Genomic DNA, 15,797 nt, shown 5'->3' with positions numbered 1-15,797 from the left:
GGGAAAAGGCGGGGTTGTGCTCTGTCCACACCGGGCGCTCGCTAAACCCCGGTGCACAACCAGACGTATGCAGCGCGCAGGCTGTATGGTCGAGGTGGAAGCGCGAGTGTGAGGGCGGATGGTACAGGAAAGTGCAGGCTGCAGGCTGATTCCGAACTTACGCGCAGTGGAGGGTCAGTCGAAGACCGAATGAATGACTCGTGGCGTCCGAGCAAGCAACTTCCAGCAGGGTGAGGTGGAGAGAGAAAGAGAGGCGTGGACGGGTGGGGAGAGGCTTATGAAGGGAGGGACCTGGGTGGGGTGCTAAAATTCGCTGCACTAGAGACCTTCACTATTGCTGTGCCAATGAGTGATTCTCGGCTGGGCGCTCGAAGGAGGCCTGTCTACCGCAGTAAGAGACGTCTCCACTTTCTCACTCGGAGCTTAATTGTGTGCTCCGGACTCGGGCGTAGTGCTGGGTTGCGTTCGCATGTATGGGGGGCGGGAGGCACTTGAAGCGGCACATGTCAAAAGCGTCCATCTCGTCACGAACAATGGAAACTACAGGTGCCCTATTGGCCCTCTCCAAGCTGCTCAATGGCTTGCAAACCATCACGCCCTGGTGGTCCGACCCGCTGGAGAAGCTTGAACCGCTGTCTGTCCATACAGATGCGCGCCGCATTGACTACAGCCCTGCAGCACTGTCGTGCGTGGTGAACTTTTTGCCGGCTACCCCACGAAATTCTGCCACCCTCCACTGGGCTGTTCCGCTCTCGGAGCGAATGAGAGCGGCTGGCGGCGAACTAAGAGCCCACCGCCCGGGCGCGGGCGAGGCCCTGGCGCTGCCATGCCTGCTTTCCGGTATGCACTGACGATTGCGCCAGCTTGTATTGGCTCTCGTGTACTTAGTGCGGCGCTGGCGATGCTTGCGCCGTAATAAAAATTGGAGATTCGGATCTTGCCCTTATCGCCCGCTGCTGCTGCAATAGCTTGCCTCCCATAGGCCGGGAGATCGTGAATCCCCCGCCTGTCTCGAGCGGAACATCCACTGACGGGACAGGACCGCGGCCGTCGTATACATCATTGTGCACGGAGTACAACGATCTTTCTGCCAATCCAAATGCTGACGTAGTCTTGCCAGGCTCATGTGGTTTGCTCTGTGTAGGAGCAGATGTGATCAGCAAGTTCAATGACAAGTCTTCCGGCAGGACCAACATTCCGCCACGCACGCTCCGACATACCAAGCTAATCATCTCATGCTCGGAGCAGACCGGAAGCTGGCTTGCTGCATCTCCGCCCACGGAGAGTCTTCGCGTTCGATGGTTCATAGTGGCTGACAGTAAATTGGACTTGTCGCGGTCATGAGAATTCGGGATAGACTATCAAACGATAATTCCAAGGACGTACTATACACTGAGTCCCTACAGGATGAGGTGTGCTTCAGAAGTCAAGTTTATTGTGTCAGCCGCTGTAATTCCGTGAGTCAGGAAGAGGCCGCTCTGCCTAGGCGACCGTACTCGCCTATGTCGCTCAACTCGCCGATATCGCCACGGTCTTTTAACCATCAGAGATGACAACGCGGGCATTTCCGCTGCTTCGTTGGCACTGTACCCGCTGCTGGCTCTCGCGGCATACTCCTGCCCGGCGGGCAACGTGTCCCGTTTGTGAGGCCAATACATTTCCGTGTTGGTTCGAGGCAATGGATTGCCTTGGGATTGTAATACGAACGCTTCCGGCAACGGTGTCCTCTGCTTGACGTGAAACTTTCTCGTAGGTAGAAACATCGCCCAGCCGTGCCATGGGGTGGATCTCGCCCGGCGGAGATCTCTCTACATCAGGATCTTCCAAATAGGCCCTCTGATGTCCGCGTGACCCACCGTCTGCATCTGCCTTCATGCTGCTTTGACTGGTGCATTTACATCGCCACGGCGGATTGGCGGACCGCACAGATGGTCCTGCTGCACGCAACTTTGGGCTCATCAAGGCTGCTGCGGTAGGTCTCTGGCCGACCATCTCGAAGCCTTGGGTTACCTCTGTGTAGGTACCATTTACCGAACGGGCGGGGTGGGGTTAGGGGTGCAGGACTAAGGAACGAATCAAATTGGATGCTGGCCGCACAGTCCGCTTGGTATAATCAATTACATATCGCATGAGAGTGCGCACGCGATGTCGTTGCCATGTAAGAATTGAATGGATAAGCAAAGTGCGACGTTGGAATAGTCTTGCACTCAATCGCGCTTATGGTCTCTGTGCGGAAGGAGCTTTGGTTGGATTCGGCACCCACCACTCGTGGCGTGTTGCTCGATCCGTGATATTACGTAGGCAAGGGTGCACATCTAGACGATGTGCGACCAGGAGTATACTTGGCATGACCAACGTTTACCACTTGCGTACCGTGGTGCGGACACAATAACCTACTGAGGATGGCTGAGCGTGGAGAAGGTGCTACCTGCAGTGGTCGATTGGGGAATTACACGGCATCCCTCTGGACCTCACAATATGAGCATGGTCCCTCATTATCTTGGACTGGTTTTTGAGCGACTTTGACCTAGTAGACACATTCGCAGAAGATGCGACAACTGTCGGTACCACATTGCATTCATGATATCCACTAAAGTGTGCGTTCGTAGGACGTGTCCATGGTATGCGAGCTACGCGCCGCGCGTGTAAAACATTCCCATCCCCATCCTAGTATGCAGCGTTCGAAACCGCGCCGAGACTCCGTATACAATCGAGCCGGCCCGCTAACCAATGCCGAAATACTTTTTTATGACACCGGCCCTTTGGGAAACCCCCATCCAAGTGTGGGCGTGCAATGCTCGTAAGCGCGTGGAAGAAGACTGGTCCCTGTCAGTTCTGGAGTGTGGTAGGCAAGGAACGGCGGGGTGTCATACCGAGGAATGGGTCAAAGACCCTCTAGTCCTTCATCTCATCGTCAGGGTCGTTGAAGTCCTCGTCATCCTCCTCGTCCTCATCTTCACCAAGCTCCTGAGCGGCCTTGGCAAAGTCGATGTTCTTACCACGAGTGCGGCTGCCAACAATGTTGGTGGGGTCGATCTCCGCCATGGTGTCCTCATCCTCGGGTTCTGCGTCAGGTGTCAATAAACATAAACAAATCGACGGGGCGCGGACGCGCGCAAACGCGATGGGTTACCATACCCTCAACGGCCTGCAAAAACAAGTCAGCAACTTTGCGCATACAATCCTGACGCTGCTTAGGAACGCACCTCAGCCTCATTGCCGGACTCATCGCTGGAGTCGTCGTCTGCAGACTCCTCCATAGCCTCAGTGGCCTTGCCCTTGCCCTTGTCGGCGACCTGGGCGGGGCTATCGACGCCCTCCATCTGGTGGTCCTCGGGTTGAGCAGCCATTGCGGTTGTAGTTTGTCTGGTTGATGCGGATGGTTGGAGTCGGATTGATGGTAGCGCGTGGAGTGGATGCGACAGAGAGGATGGTGGGACTGTTTGTGTGCTGTGAATGCGAAGTGAGGCAGTCGCCGCAATTGATGTTTAAAGTCGCCCTTGCCCAGAACGGTTAGGGCCGACATCGCTAGAGCAACCGCGCTTTTCCAGAGCCTACTCGCCCTCGAGGCGCTTGCCTCCAGATCTCGGCGTTTGGAGTCTGACACGGGCACTCAGTACTGGTGGCTTAGGAGTGTTGTTTGGATTCCGGCGTGATAGGTCATCGGTTAACCTTGCTGGTGGCATGCGGTGAAGACTTGACCGCTCTGGACGTTGAAGAGTAATTGCTGAACAGATAACTTTCCAACTCCATTCCTTACGATCTCGTACCGTTTATTGAAGTTTGGCTACCGCCTTTGATTAATTTGCTAACATTCACTTGAAAAGAACGATCAGAATTGCCCAAGATCTCACGGTAGTCGGGCAAGGCGAATAGGTTACGTTGACCCGACAGATTGTATTTCAATACACGTCAAAAATACATTGAACTCATCAATTCTGTGAGTTCCAACACCTAACAATGCAGAGGGTACGCAATCAGACCATGGGTAACAAAATGAAGGATGGCTGCTATTGATGGTCTTGACGCATTGTCTGAGCGCTAAGCTCGTGAACGCAAGCCTCGCCCTCTGTTTGTAGCTTCTCCAAGGAAGTTGCGACCGTAGATTGAAATATAATCATTTCGGGATGAGCAAATGATCCCATGTAGACTTGCCAAAGCTCCGCACAGGTAGCGAAAGCTTGTTCTCGTGTCGCCACGAGACAGTCGAAATTTCTACCCAAGCTTCACATTTTATACACAGACATAGTATATGTGGGTCGTGAAGCATGCCCAGTCCGAACTCGCTATTTCATTGTATGTGCAATCGGGTAGAAGCCCACGGGTGCTCGTTCGGGGAAGCTGCTTGGCAAGGCACGGACCACATTCAAGGCAGCTCCTGCCGCGTCGAAGTTGCGTTGTCGGCCATCAAGCTCACCAGACCAGCATTATAACGCCTGCGCTCTTCCGGTCAGAGACACCTTTTACCCAAGCTTCTACCCTTCCGTCGAAGCAAAAGACGACGCTCCATATCCCCGACCCTTCCACGAATCCTCCACAAACACCCTCAATATGGTATGCTTGATGCGATCGCCATCTAGAGCTCCACATGCTAATCTGAGCAGTTCATAGCACGAAGCGAGTATGGTGAGTGCTACTCTCAGAGATCCCGCATAGAGCCTGCGCTGACCTCCAATCCCTAGATCGTGGTATCAAGTCCGTAACCCCGCCATGTCCCTCTTCGAATCGCAAGCTCACAGCGACCCAGCACCTTCTCGCCCGAGGGCCGTCTCTTCCAGGTCGAATACTCGTTAGAAGCTATCAAGCTCGGTTCAACAGCAATAGGCGTACGTCTACACCGAATGGCATCCCGCCACCCTCGATTCGTACGGCATATATCCCCGCAACAGCAGCTTACCCATGATATAGGTGGCAACTGGCGAAGGTGTGATCCTTGGTGTAGAGAAGCGCGTTACCTCCACCCTCCTCGAGACCTCTTCCGTCGAGAAGATCGTGGAGATCGACCGTCACATCGGCTGCGCCATGTCCGGTCTGCAAGCCGACGCCCGGAGCATGGTCGAGCATGCACGGGTCGAGAGCCAGAACCACGCGTTCAATTACGCCGAGCCGTTGAGGGTGGAGAGCTGTACGCAGGCGATATGTGATTTGGCGCTGCGGTTCGGCGAGGGTGCGGATGGTGAGGAGAGCATTATGAGCCGGCCGTTTGGTGTTGCGCTGCTGATCGCAGGATACGACGAAGATGGCCCCAGCCTGTGAGTAACGGAAACATCGGATATGCTTGCTGGAGTCGTGAGCTGACCGGGAGCAGATACCACGCCGAGCCCTCCGGTACCTTCTACCGCTACGATGCGAAAGCTATTGGCTCCGGTTCCGAGGGCGCACAAGCCGAGCTGCAGAACGAGTTTCACAAGTCGCTTACCCTGTCCGAAGCAGAAGTCATGGTGCTCAAGACGCTCAAGCAGGTCATGGAGGAGAAGCTGGACAGCAAGAACGTGCAGTTGGCGAGCGTGACGAAGGAGAAAGGATTCAGAATCTACACGGACACGGAGATGGAGGAAGTTGTCGGAAGGCTGCCTACGAACTAGCGGATTCATTTGTTCGGCATAGTTCGAGATAACGCAGTAGACGATGGGATATGGGAGCACCTTCAAAGCGACCTCTTCCACATAACGAATGAATAGACACATGTCTCAACGTCACAAGCACACTATCTCTCGAAACTCTGTCAGCCTAGGTGTGTAACCCTACAAACCGTTGCTGACAGGTGCGGGTCTACTTGCTAAGCCAAGCTGTCTCTCTTCAAGCTCAACCAATGCATGGGCCATCAGTCGCTTCCGGTGGTGAAGATAAACGACGCATTAAAGGGCTTTTACTTCCATTGAGAACCAGAGCCAGCCAAATCTGTGGATACTGCATCACTCCCCTCGAGTAACATAAGGCGTTGAAGCTGCGTTAAGCAGCTGCAACGTGAAATTGACGGCATGTTACTCTCCTTGGCAACAACCGTACCGCGAGGATAGCTTTACATTTGAAAGTAACCCGAAGGGACATTAAAATTCCCGCACTTTCCCTAGAAACAATGCCTTCATACTGTATTTGATATCGTTCAAATCCATAGTTCTTGTCCGGTGGGAAAGCAATGCTGCACACCCGCCCGGCCACCACTTGCAACACCCTCCCAAATCCCGATCCTCAAATAAGCAGCTATCATTCATCTCAAAACCACATTCACCTTACCCCCAAGTCTTCAAGTTCCAGTCCTCCACACCCATACGTCGTAGCTCAATTATGTCGCGCCCCCCTCCCATTGGCCCGACCGTGCCAAGCCCTCACCTCACTTCTTCCTCGACCTCTCCAACTCCATCACCACCGCCAGCCCGTCACACCGACACTCGCACACCCGCATACAACCGACACGATGCCTTCACCGCACCACGGCCGCGCGCCCGCCGCTTTTGTACGTCGCCCGCTGCACAATGCGGCCGCAATGGCTTGAGCGAGGCTCCGAGGCTTTCTAGGAGCTTTGCAGCAGGGAAGGGAAAGGGAATGAGTGGAGGCTGACAGCAAGCAGAGCCAGAGGAGCCCGTACCAGGCGTACAAGAGTCCGTTCGGACCTCAGTAAGTGGTCCTACTTGGGGTGGTGGGCGGGATGAGGAGGATGCGAGCTCAACGGATGACGATGGTTGACGACGTCCAATGCACCGCACCTCTTCTTCTCCTCCAAGCTGCCTTGCGACATCAATTGCACACGCAAGAGCGCTGCTTATATCCCGCAGGTACAAGCCCGCCGCCCACTTCCACGGCATCACCGCACGCCACGTCGCGAAGTAGTACGTCTACCCTTCCTCTCTACAGCACGCCGGGCCCACCTGCCGCCCTACCACCCTACATTCCGTCCCATGACCGGCCTCGACACCAAAAGCAACAACACTGACGGTATCACAGCGGCACTCTCGCAGCCGGCTTCGGCGGCGTCGCCGGCTTCTTCGCGCTCTTCTTCTTCGCCGAGGTCCCGCGCGTGCGCAACGACATCATGATGAAGATCCCCATCCTTGGCGACTACTTCATTGTCGAGGTGCCCCCGGAGGACAACCCCTTCTAGATGCCGAATCTCGAGAAGGATGGAGAGGGGCTGGGGGAAGTGTATCATACATGGACTACGGAGAGGTGGTGGCGTGGTGTATACTAGACCGCTCGTGAGCTGCGGAATAGACTTGTTTCTTCTGTTCAGGAAGTGTGCTGCTCTGCGCTGGATTGGTTCATTTGTGTGATGGCTCGCTTGTTTGGAAAGGCATTGACTACATCAGGACTCCGTCTATCCACCCCGACCCGACGCGCCATGCGCAACAGAAATGCAATGGTATCCTTTTCCTTGTATCCAAACGCCCAAACGCCTCGCCCATGCTGATATCGCAGAGAAAAAATGGCCACATGCAAGGACCAAAACATCAACGAAACTCGTCCTCCCACCGCCCACCGGACATTAAACACTGCCCTCGCCCTCCTTCCCTTCCCGCCTGGCCTTCTTCCTCTCCTCCACCTCCTCCCTCCACCCCCTCCCCCACACACTCGTCGCCCACGTCAAGCCCGCCGCGGCAACCAAAAACCCCGCGCTTATCGTGCTAAACCACCCCACCCCAATCTTCCTGACGGCCGGCAAACACGCCGCTGAGCCCGCCGCCGCGAACAGATACCTAAAGGCATAATTCCCGGCGACGACTTCAGCGCTGCGGGCCTGCATGACGTCCAGGCAGTACGTGTTGAGCGAGGGAAAGCAGAAGAGCTGCGCGACGCCCTGGACGAACATCATGACGACGGGCAGCGCGACGCCGCCGACGCGCTTCTCGACGGACCACCCGTAGACGAGCATGCACGCGGGGATGACGATGCCGATGAAAGGCAGGCAGCTTCGCAGGCGATCTTCCGAGACGCGCGTGCCGCGGAGGCGGATGTATTTCTTGACGGTGCGGTCCGCCCAGCGGCCGCCGACGAGGGTGCCCAGGAGGTACCCCGCGCCGGGCGCGATGTAGAAGAGGCCGGACTGGAGGGGCGACGTGAGCTGGAAGCGCGGGTTGAGGACGTAGCGGATGGGCGTGAGGAGGGAGTACATGTTCCATACGAGGGAGCTCGAGGCGACCGCCTGGGAGCTCTATTAGCTTTTCCTGTGCTTCCTTTTTGTTTAGAGGGATCGATGGATGGGACGACGTACCACGGCGAGTAAGTTGGGGTAGCGGTACAGCCGGATGATGCGCAGGGGATTCAGCCACGTCCACAGCGTGTGCACACGCTTCGCGCGCGGCAAAGCGGCGAGCTCGTCTGCGCGGCGGTAGTGGATGGTTTCGGGCTGGAGAAAGAAGACGAGCAGCGTGGCGGCGCCGGCGAGCGCGGTTTGCAGCCAGAAAATGTCGCGCCAGGAGCGGAAGGTGACGATTATGCCGCCGATGAAGGGACCTGTGGGAATTAGTGAGGTGCTGGGGAAAAGGGGAGGAGAAAGGAGACGCACCGAGGGCGGGGCCGATGAGGGTGCCTGAGAGAAACCTGGGCGTGGGTTAGTGGGACTTGTCGAGATCCTGTATCTGAATCTAGATTGTGGATGTTTCCTGATGCAGGTAGAGTAAGGTCAGTGAGCTTACCATCCCAACGCAGTGCCCCGCTCAGTAGGCTTGTATATATCCCCGATAACACTCGACCCAATGATCAAGAACGCGGTCCCCTGGAACGCAGTCAAGATCCTGAAGATGAAGAATGCGGCCAGATTGGGCGCCAGCGCGGTCCCTATGCTCGCTGCTGTGAAAAGCGTAGCACTGATGACGGAAACCTATAGCCTTTCCGTCAGTCATCGTCTTTGTAGACATCACCTGGCCAGCATGGTCTTGGTAATTGCGTTCATTGCGGTATTGCGTACCCATTTTCTCCCGTATATCGTGCCGATGGGCCCATAGAAACACGGGCTAATACCCATGAACAACATGTACATGGCGTTGGACAAATTGATAATGGAGCCATCGCAATTGAAGGTTTCGGCGACCTCAGGTACAGCAGACAGGACAGTCGTCGACGAGATGGGTGCCAGAAAGCTACAGAAAGAGAGGACAGCGGTGATGATCTGCTTCCGGCGCTCGGTGAAGCGGTTGTAGACTTCATCGTTGTCGCCTGTGGCCACATACGACACATTGGTCATCTCATGGTTACTGAAGCTGGACACGGTGTGCTGCAGCTGGAGGCGGTGGTTTTCCTCGCGTTCGGATGGAACTATGGAGGCATACTGCTTCTCAGCATCGGCTGACTGTGGTGGTCCATTCTGCGTTGGTGCTGTGGACGAAGACGCAGTTGGGGTAGCCATTTTGGGCTATCATGGGTTCGAACGAAGACTAATGCCAAACAAATATATGTTCAAGAGAATCGTCCGAGCACGCGAGCATGGACTTTTGGCTGTGGACCTGCGGAGCTCCTCCAGAAGCGACCCAGAGTTTTGTTATACTATCAAAAACCGGGGGCAAAGTGACTCAAGTAGACTGGATCGGCGAACTTGAGCGGTATACAACACAGCGTGCATTTTGACGAATCATTATACCTGTCAGTTCAAACACTAGCGTACAGACTTCTCCAAAATTTGCAGGTTGGGAGAGGTTTGCCGTCATAGGCGGCCCAAAAAGGTCAAAGTGTCGCTTTTCCGTGAAGATTGCCGGCCGGCGCGCAAGCGTTCCGCGCTGTCGGCCGTCGGAGTGAAAGCCGGAGTTTCGGAGCATCGCCGAAATTTGGGGCTTTCGGCGTGGCACCGCTCTCACCGACAAATATGCACAATCTGATTGGAGTGAAGAAGACTTCGCATGGCCACGGTGCCACGTTTTGTGGCGCATGGGCGGTACACTTATCCAGATCGGCGGAGCAGATAAGATCAGATGGCTGCAAGTTGTCGTTCATGCTCTTGCGACTTCGGGCTTAGGTGCGATTGCCGCTGAGCCATCAAGATAGCGCCTATGACGTCGTTCGCGCTATGCGGCTCCCACCACTGCTCAGAAATACGATGGAGATAGCATGGCTGCAGCTACTGGTTCCTGCCTGATTAGCGTAGCCAGGTACAAGTGCGGTGGAGAGATGTACAGTATAGTCTACTATTTGGTAGGCAGCGTGAGCCACGGATAACTATGTATTCAAGTTGGAAAGCCGCATGCGAAGAAGTCGCCTTCAGCGGAGGAAATGCCATAACGCCTGTTCTCGAGAACTGCCCTTCCTGGGATGTCGAGGATGAAGTCGCCGTGAACGCCTTCAATGCAAATGTACTTTTGTGGCTCTGCTTATTATATACTGAGTCGGTCGAGGCTCAGCCTGTCGACGCTCCGGTGGCGCTTCACCATGCCGAGCTTGTAGAACTTCTCTTCGCCCGTGGCGGTGCGACCGCCGATGTACCACTTGTCTGCACCCATGACTTCGTGGAAGCCTTCTGACGAGCTGTCTGAGCCTCTCCGGCTCCTTGCGGAAGCGCCTGGTATTGGGAACGCTTTGGTCGTTGCGGGCGACGTCGAGCGGTGGTACGGAGCGGCGTGCTGTCTGGTCGGCTGGAACTGGCCCGAAGCTTGCACCGCAGCAGTGGTAGCTCCTGGCGCGGGAGGCCCGGCCTTTGTGGTCATTGTCCGCGACGTGCTCGCGCTCGAATTCGCATTCTGGGGCGAAGGGGATGTGTTGTGAGAGTACGTGGTTGCTGCGGCCGCCGACTGCGAGCTGGCAGCTTTCTGTATGGCGGACTGAGCGCGGAATGCGGCGAGGAAGTTGGAGAAGAAGGGTCGGTTGGTAGACATGGTAGCGAAGACGTGGGCCGTGGGCGAGGGCTCTGGGGTCCGCGTGCACGCAGAAGCGCACGGTGAGATGGGCAAGCTCGGATGTCGCGGGCGGGCGGAAGGATGATGCTACCGTGGACTGGCCGCTGGCCGTGGTTGTCGAGTCCTCATGCAGCTGCTCGAGGGGCCTTTCCACGCTGCCGTGCAGCCGAAGCCGAAGCGTGGTGGTTGCTTGTCACGTCCGGGTGACGTAGGGTCAACGCAGCGGGGTCGCGGTCGCAAGAGTGTGTCTGGCAGCCGCGGGCGGAGGATGGCGGGGTAGCGATCAGCTATAAGCTGGCGCTCTCCAGGTGCGGTCTTTCGTCGGCGGGCGCCTGGCCTGCAAAGTCTGGGGAGACGGCACGACGTCTGGCGCGCAACTGACGGCGCCGCCGCGGGAGAAAACGGAAATCGGATGCTCGTGATTCGATGGCTCGGGCTGCTCCGAGATATGCGCCGAGCCGACTGCCCACTCGCGCCTGGTAGAGCTGCCCCGCGGTGGTTGCGGTCACTGGGACACGGACGGTGCTGGAGACGGCTGTGTGCTGTGTGCTGTGTGCTGCGTGCTGCGTGCTGCGTGCTGTGCAGCGCCGGGGACCTTGCGTCTTTTGTGCTGCTTGGGAGCTGCGGCTGCACGATTCGCTCATGGTTTCGCACCAACGACGCGGGCGCCCGCCAACGCGCCTTCGCCCTGTCGCCAGCCCTCGTCTGCAACCCGGCAGCCAAACATCTGCGAGCACATGCAGCCTACGATCCGCCGACCGTTCGCATGTTCTTTTTGCTGCATGTCGCCCGCGGCCACCACCACGGGGCGTGGGTCCAAGATCACGATGTGCCATGTCTAGCTGCCTGGCCATCTCCATCACCGCCCTCGCCGCGAATGAATTTGATTGATGCATCTGTCTGAACGCTCACTCACCCTCGGTCAGCGCGGCAGGAACCGGGTAGCTGACAGACGGGGGTCGCTGTTGCCTGTCGCCATGCACGAGACGCTTTATCAAGCTGCGCCCTCCTCCAAAACCCTGTTGTTGAGTCGTCGGCCGTCAATGACTGTTCCCGGTGCATGCGCATTCGAGAGCTGTCCAGCTTAGTCACGTGGACGCTCTATGCCGACTGTAAACGACGAGGGCTATGCGCAATGCCCAGCACTAACCGCGAATGCTCCCACGTGGTCACCTGGATGCGTCGGCTTGCCTTGTCTCCGACGGCTTTCAACGCTATCGCAAGGAGCCGACTGTTTCCCGTGCTCAACAGCCATCGAGTGGGCCGTGAGGCTTGGACGGTCACGTTGCCTCGTGATAGGATGACGCCCGACACTTGGAGTCTTGCTGCGTTGACAGTCCAAGTAGGAGACATCTGACACTGAATCAATCCGAGATACACCATCTTCTCTTGCTTTCAGTACCTACTCATTTGTACCCAGGAAGCCTGGCGACCAGCGCGTCCCATACGGCCAACCGCCGCGCCGTTCTCCGACTCGGGTTGCGACTGACACGCACTCCTTCGACATTGCGTCAGACATGGAAGCACGCATGCCCAAAGAGCACCATCTTTGTTGTCAAGATTCTTCTGCACCGTTGACTACGGCTCTCAAGTCATCATTGCACAAAATTCCCAACAAGAGATATAACACATCCCGCAACGAGGTCTGGAACGACGACTGGTCTCCTTCTGCTGGCCACTATCTCGAATTTCATTACATCCAGTCACTCGCCGTTGCTCCGTTCTTAATTCGCCGGATCCGCTGCTCGTCACGTCTCCGTCCATTCAATTCACTATCACGTATGCACGTGCCCCACGCACAATGTGGCTTTATCATAAGGGCCCGAGGACCTTTACTCCACCGCCATATCCATGACAGAACCCCCAGATCCGCCTTTACATCCACCCACTCGATGTCAACGCTCACATCACACACTTCGCTGCTTCCCGCGCTGCCTAGCAAAGTCTCCGAGTACAGTGTGGACGTATCAACGACCCATAACCAAGGATATCTCGGACTGAATGCAACCATGCCTTCCTCCCTAAAAAGGTTTCCCTCCAGGTTCGCAACCTTCGTCAAGCGCCTCCCCTCCCTCTGGGCATCCACCCTTCCCGCCTCCCACGACGCCACCCACACCACTACCCCCTCTCTCCCCGGCGGCTACGCCAACTCCTCCGAAGCCCGCAACTGTCTCCTTTTCAACATGGACAAGATCGACATCCCGCCCCGCCACCGCGATCTGTTCCTCGCCGTCAACAAGCTCGTCCGCGACTACATGTACGGGCCGCGCTACGACCCCTCCCACGACTATGAGCACATCCAGCGCGTCGTCAAGAACACGTACGAGCTGTACACGGCCGAGAAGGCCGCCGGCCGCCTCCCACAAGATCTAGATGTCACGACCATGTACCTCGCGGCGATGATGCACGACGTCGGCGAAACGAAGTACCTTGAAAAGGGTCGTACACAGGAAGATGTTGTCGTCGAAAAGATGCTGAAATGCGGCGCATCCCCAGCTCTTGCTACCGCCGTCGCCACCATCGCCCTCAACGTCTCGTACACCCGCGAAAAGTCCGCGCACGACCAAACCCTCATCCACGCCATCATCACCGCACACCCCGAACTTGCATTCGTGCAGGACGCAGATCGGCTCGATGCGCTGGGGCCCAGTGGCCAGGCGCGGTGCTTCGTCTTTGGGGGCGCGAATGAGGGGCGGAGAGCGCAGAGCATACACACTGGCGTGCAGTTGCATCATAAGCGGTTCCGGTGGTATGTGGGTATGATGAAGACGCGGGCGGGAAAAGAGAGGGCGGAAAAGGGGTGGTCGTGGATGACGGGTTTCGCGCAGGAGTGGGGGGTGGATACGGACGTGGGGTGTGTGTTGTAGGGGTGGTGGGGGGAGGGGGGAAGAAGAGAGGGCAAAGGGAGGAGGATCTCACGGCTGGCTGAGGTTTCTCTAAACTTCGACATGAGCGCGGTGTACGAACGGCCGTGGGACGAACCCGGGGTGGAAAGAAACGAGATACGGCGATAGAAATAGAGCTCACGCATTGGATACATGACATGCATCATATTACCCATCCCATCCCATCCTATCCCACCACGCATCCTCACTTTCTCCTCCCAGCAAGCATGCATCCGCGTTGGTGCAGTCCGATGGGCGTCGTTCCTCTCTTCTCGCACAAGCCACCTCATGCACCACACTTCGACCACCACGCCCCTGCGCAGCGAATCGCAGCCTGTCTCCGGCCCTGCGGGATTCGTGCGTGTGAAGGTGGAGATTGGGAGGACATCAACATGCTGAGCATGAGGAGGAAAAAGGATGAGCAGGGCGGCGACGTGGAAGCAATCACACACAGCGATAGATTCTCTCTATGCAAGGCAGACATTGTAGGCTGGGTAGCTACGGCGTGTGCTTTAACTTTTACTTTGTTTCGAGGCCCCAGCGGCGCCGGGATGCATACCGCCCGGACATGCACAGGATTACCCCAGGACCTTGGGTCCTCGCAGCGCAGGCGCCTGCCCGTGCTCCAGGCTCAGTCTGGACCCCGCAGGCTCCACGGCGTCGCCCCGCTTCTGCACAGCAGCCATCTTGTTCCACACCAGCTGGATCATCGTGTGGCCCGGCGTGATGCCCCACTGCTGGCTGCCCCAGCGGAACGGCCAGATGCTGGTTGCGTCGCTGGAGCCCGGGGCGGGGACGAGGCGCGCGTCGAAGTAGCAGTCTACGTCGCCGGAGCAGAGGAACACGTAGGGGAAGCCGTCCTGGGGCTGGTCAGCGCAGTCCACGATACGCGAGGCAGCGTACGTAGTTGGATGCAGTGGAGAATGACAAGGGGTGGAATGGAAAGGGTAAGGTGGCGTGGCTTACAATCGTGTACAAGTCGTCGTATATGTTGGCCTCGTACGGCTCCAGACAGTTCCACGCATGGTCCGTCCCCCCGTAAATACTCTCCGTGTTGCGCTCCTGCGTCTCGTCGCTGAATGTGCAGTTCCCCTCTTTCGTCGAAAGGGTATAAGGATAGTTGTCCAACCGCGTGAACACGCCGCAGGCGGCGTCGCTGGAGGGCGCGATGAATTTGCCCTTGGGCGAAAGACAGCCGAGGGAGGAGGCGGGCGTGGCGGTCGTCCAGTCGGAAGAGTTCCACACAGAGATGGTGCCGGTGCCGGTGAAATTTGCCGTGGCAGTCTGCGCGACGGCGGAGGTCACGAGGGTGAGCAGGGCGAGGAGGGTTGTCATGTTGAAGGAGGGAGGGTTGGCTGGAACGGATACAGATGCCGATGGGTTATCCAGTGAATGGCGATGATGCTATGCTCTTAAATACGTCTGCTGGCTTCACCTATACATTTCGCGCTTTAGTACATCCCGGCGAGGCGTCTAGGTCGGCGATGGACATAAACGGAGGAGGGAGGTCATTAGGGACTGGATGTGGGCTACCCTGGTCGAGCAAACAACCTTCCCAAATAGGTCTTAAGTGAGCTGCACTATGTGCTTTCTGGGTAGCTCGCGCTTCGCCCCATACTACGTCGCTTAAGTCCGGAAGTCTTGTTTAGACATCAAGTCTGCATGGAAAGCACGACGAAGGTCGTGCTTACAACTTAGTCGGTGGTCATTTGTATTTCTCCTGCCGCATGAGCTTAAATTGAGCTGCTTGTAAAGACGAAGAGCGCTGTCAGTAGTTTGGGTTGCTGTGTCAGAATAAAGATCCGCACCGGGAACATGGTAGGCGAAGTCGCACGAGACGGACGTGACGAGGCAAGACACTAAAGTAATGCCGACAAGGTACGTGCCGAATGAGAAGGACGACACGGACATTGTAGGCACTTGAGCGATTGGCATCTACCCTGTTGTGTCTGCAATCTGGTATGCCAGCCATTTGTCAGGTTCGAGTACGAGTCCTCATAAAGCACGTGAATGTGATTGTAAGGGCCATGCGTGCATTGCTCCGCGGCTAGGTGCGCGCTCCCTGGTTGGGACGTAGAAGTCGCCTTTGTGC

At 56.9% G+C, this 15,797-nt stretch overlaps 10 protein-coding genes across 10 annotated transcripts; 3 read left to right on the top strand and 7 right to left on the bottom strand.

Annotated features, from left to right (window-relative positions):
• Positions 1–1,416: 1,416 nt before the first annotated feature.
• On the bottom strand, positions 1,417–1,836 carry CC84DRAFT_1167923 (uncharacterized protein). Its single transcript, XM_018179287.1, has one exon. The coding sequence runs from the start codon at positions 1,777–1,779 to the stop codon at positions 1,537–1,539; it is 243 nt and encodes an 80-aa protein (XP_018032134.1). The 5' UTR covers positions 1,780–1,836; the 3' UTR covers positions 1,417–1,536.
• A 678-nt stretch (positions 1,837–2,514) lies between these two features.
• Positions 2,515–3,453, bottom strand: CC84DRAFT_1167922 (uncharacterized protein). The gene is made up of 4 exons (XM_018179286.1): positions 3,207–3,453; positions 3,139–3,148; positions 2,874–3,065; positions 2,515–2,819 (listed from the first exon to the last, which is right to left on the bottom strand). The coding sequence occupies exons 1-3, from the start codon at positions 3,348–3,350 to the stop codon at positions 2,896–2,898; spliced, it is 324 nt and encodes a 107-aa protein (XP_018032133.1). The 5' UTR covers positions 3,351–3,453; the 3' UTR covers positions 2,515–2,819; positions 2,874–2,895.
• Positions 3,454–3,960: 507 nt separating this feature from the next.
• On the top strand, positions 3,961–5,585 carry CC84DRAFT_1221246 (N-terminal nucleophile aminohydrolase; the record flags this gene model as incomplete). Its single annotated transcript, XM_018183248.1, has 7 exons — positions 3,961–3,969; positions 4,426–4,554; positions 4,605–4,626; positions 4,683–4,695; positions 4,748–4,826; positions 4,909–5,252; positions 5,309–5,585. The coding sequence occupies 7 exons, from the start codon at positions 3,961–3,963 to the stop codon at positions 5,583–5,585; spliced, it is 873 nt and encodes a 290-aa protein (XP_018032132.1).
• Positions 5,586–6,418: 833 nt separating this feature from the next.
• Positions 6,419–7,359, top strand: CC84DRAFT_1262784 (uncharacterized protein; the record flags this gene model as incomplete). The annotated part of the gene is made up of 4 exons (XM_018185172.1): positions 6,419–6,457; positions 6,572–6,618; positions 6,777–6,830; positions 6,946–7,359. The coding sequence occupies 4 exons, from the start codon at positions 6,419–6,421 to the stop codon at positions 7,100–7,102; spliced, it is 297 nt and encodes a 98-aa protein (XP_018032131.1). The 3' UTR covers positions 7,103–7,359.
• A 124-nt stretch (positions 7,360–7,483) lies between these two features.
• Positions 7,484–9,343, bottom strand: CC84DRAFT_1179796 (MFS general substrate transporter; the record flags this gene model as incomplete). Its single annotated transcript, XM_018180433.1, has 5 exons — positions 7,484–8,140; positions 8,210–8,451; positions 8,504–8,538; positions 8,634–8,818; positions 8,906–9,343. The coding sequence occupies 5 exons, from the start codon at positions 9,341–9,343 to the stop codon at positions 7,484–7,486; spliced, it is 1,557 nt and encodes a 518-aa protein (XP_018032130.1).
• A 252-nt stretch (positions 9,344–9,595) lies between these two features.
• Positions 9,596–10,135, bottom strand: CC84DRAFT_218000 (uncharacterized protein). The gene is made up of 2 exons (XM_018185617.1): positions 10,105–10,135; positions 9,596–10,058 (listed from the first exon to the last, which is right to left on the bottom strand). Exon 2 carries the CDS (start codon positions 9,922–9,924, stop codon positions 9,658–9,660), a length of 267 nt encoding a protein of 88 aa, XP_018032129.1. The 5' UTR covers positions 9,925–10,058; positions 10,105–10,135; the 3' UTR covers positions 9,596–9,657.
• Positions 10,058–10,953, bottom strand: CC84DRAFT_218177 (uncharacterized protein). Its single transcript, XM_018185618.1, has 2 exons — positions 10,105–10,953; position 10,058 (listed from the first exon to the last, which is right to left on the bottom strand). The coding sequence occupies exon 1, from the start codon at positions 10,797–10,799 to the stop codon at positions 10,302–10,304; it is 498 nt and encodes a 165-aa protein (XP_018032128.1). The 5' UTR covers positions 10,800–10,953; the 3' UTR covers position 10,058; positions 10,105–10,301.
• On the bottom strand, positions 10,899–11,820 carry CC84DRAFT_218232 (uncharacterized protein). The gene has a single exon (XM_018185619.1). The coding sequence runs from the start codon at positions 11,714–11,716 to the stop codon at positions 11,108–11,110; it is 609 nt and encodes a 202-aa protein (XP_018032127.1). The 5' UTR covers positions 11,717–11,820; the 3' UTR covers positions 10,899–11,107.
• Positions 11,821–13,003: 1,183 nt separating this feature from the next.
• On the top strand, positions 13,004–13,687 carry CC84DRAFT_1100731 (uncharacterized protein; the record flags this gene model as incomplete). Its single annotated transcript, XM_018174879.1, has 1 exon — positions 13,004–13,687. The coding sequence occupies one exon, from the start codon at positions 13,004–13,006 to the stop codon at positions 13,685–13,687; it is 684 nt and encodes a 227-aa protein (XP_018032126.1).
• A 199-nt stretch (positions 13,688–13,886) lies between these two features.
• Positions 13,887–15,241, bottom strand: CC84DRAFT_1153848 (uncharacterized protein). Its single transcript, XM_018176856.1, has 2 exons — positions 14,672–15,241; positions 13,887–14,565 (listed from the first exon to the last, which is right to left on the bottom strand). Exons 1-2 carry the CDS (start codon positions 15,038–15,040, stop codon positions 14,284–14,286), a joined length of 651 nt encoding a protein of 216 aa, XP_018032125.1. The 5' UTR covers positions 15,041–15,241; the 3' UTR covers positions 13,887–14,283.
• Positions 15,242–15,797: the final 556 nt, after the last annotated feature.

Source organism: Paraphaeosphaeria sporulosa, assembly GCF_001642045.1.
Source record: "Paraphaeosphaeria sporulosa strain AP3s5-JAC2a unplaced genomic scaffold CC84scaffold_10, whole genome shotgun sequence".
NCBI lineage: Eukaryota > Fungi > Ascomycota > Dothideomycetes > Pleosporales > Didymosphaeriaceae > Paraphaeosphaeria > Paraphaeosphaeria sporulosa.
This window is presented reverse-complemented; position numbering and strand designations above follow the sequence as displayed.

Excerpts from the sequence above, each read along its gene's own strand:
- CC84DRAFT_1167923 (XM_018179287.1), bottom strand. The coding sequence starts at position 1,779 with ATGGCACGGCTGGGCGATGTTTCTACCTACGAGAAAGTTTCACGTCAA.
- CC84DRAFT_1167922 (XM_018179286.1), bottom strand. The coding sequence starts at position 3,350 with ATGGCTGCTCAACCCGAGGACCACCAGATGGAGGGCGTCGATAGCCCC.
- CC84DRAFT_218000 (XM_018185617.1), bottom strand. The coding sequence starts at position 9,924 with ATGAACGACAACTTGCAGCCATCTGATCTTATCTGCTCCGCCGATCTG.
- CC84DRAFT_218177 (XM_018185618.1), bottom strand. The coding sequence starts at position 10,799 with ATGTCTACCAACCGACCCTTCTTCTCCAACTTCCTCGCCGCATTCCGC.
- CC84DRAFT_218232 (XM_018185619.1), bottom strand. The coding sequence starts at position 11,716 with ATGCATCAATCAAATTCATTCGCGGCGAGGGCGGTGATGGAGATGGCC.
- CC84DRAFT_1153848 (XM_018176856.1), bottom strand. The coding sequence starts at position 15,040 with ATGACAACCCTCCTCGCCCTGCTCACCCTCGTGACCTCCGCCGTCGCG. Across the intron at positions 14,566-14,671 it reads ACGACGACTTGTACACGATT|GACGGCTTCCCCTACGTGTT; the intron begins GTAAGCCACGCC and ends GACCAGCCCCAG.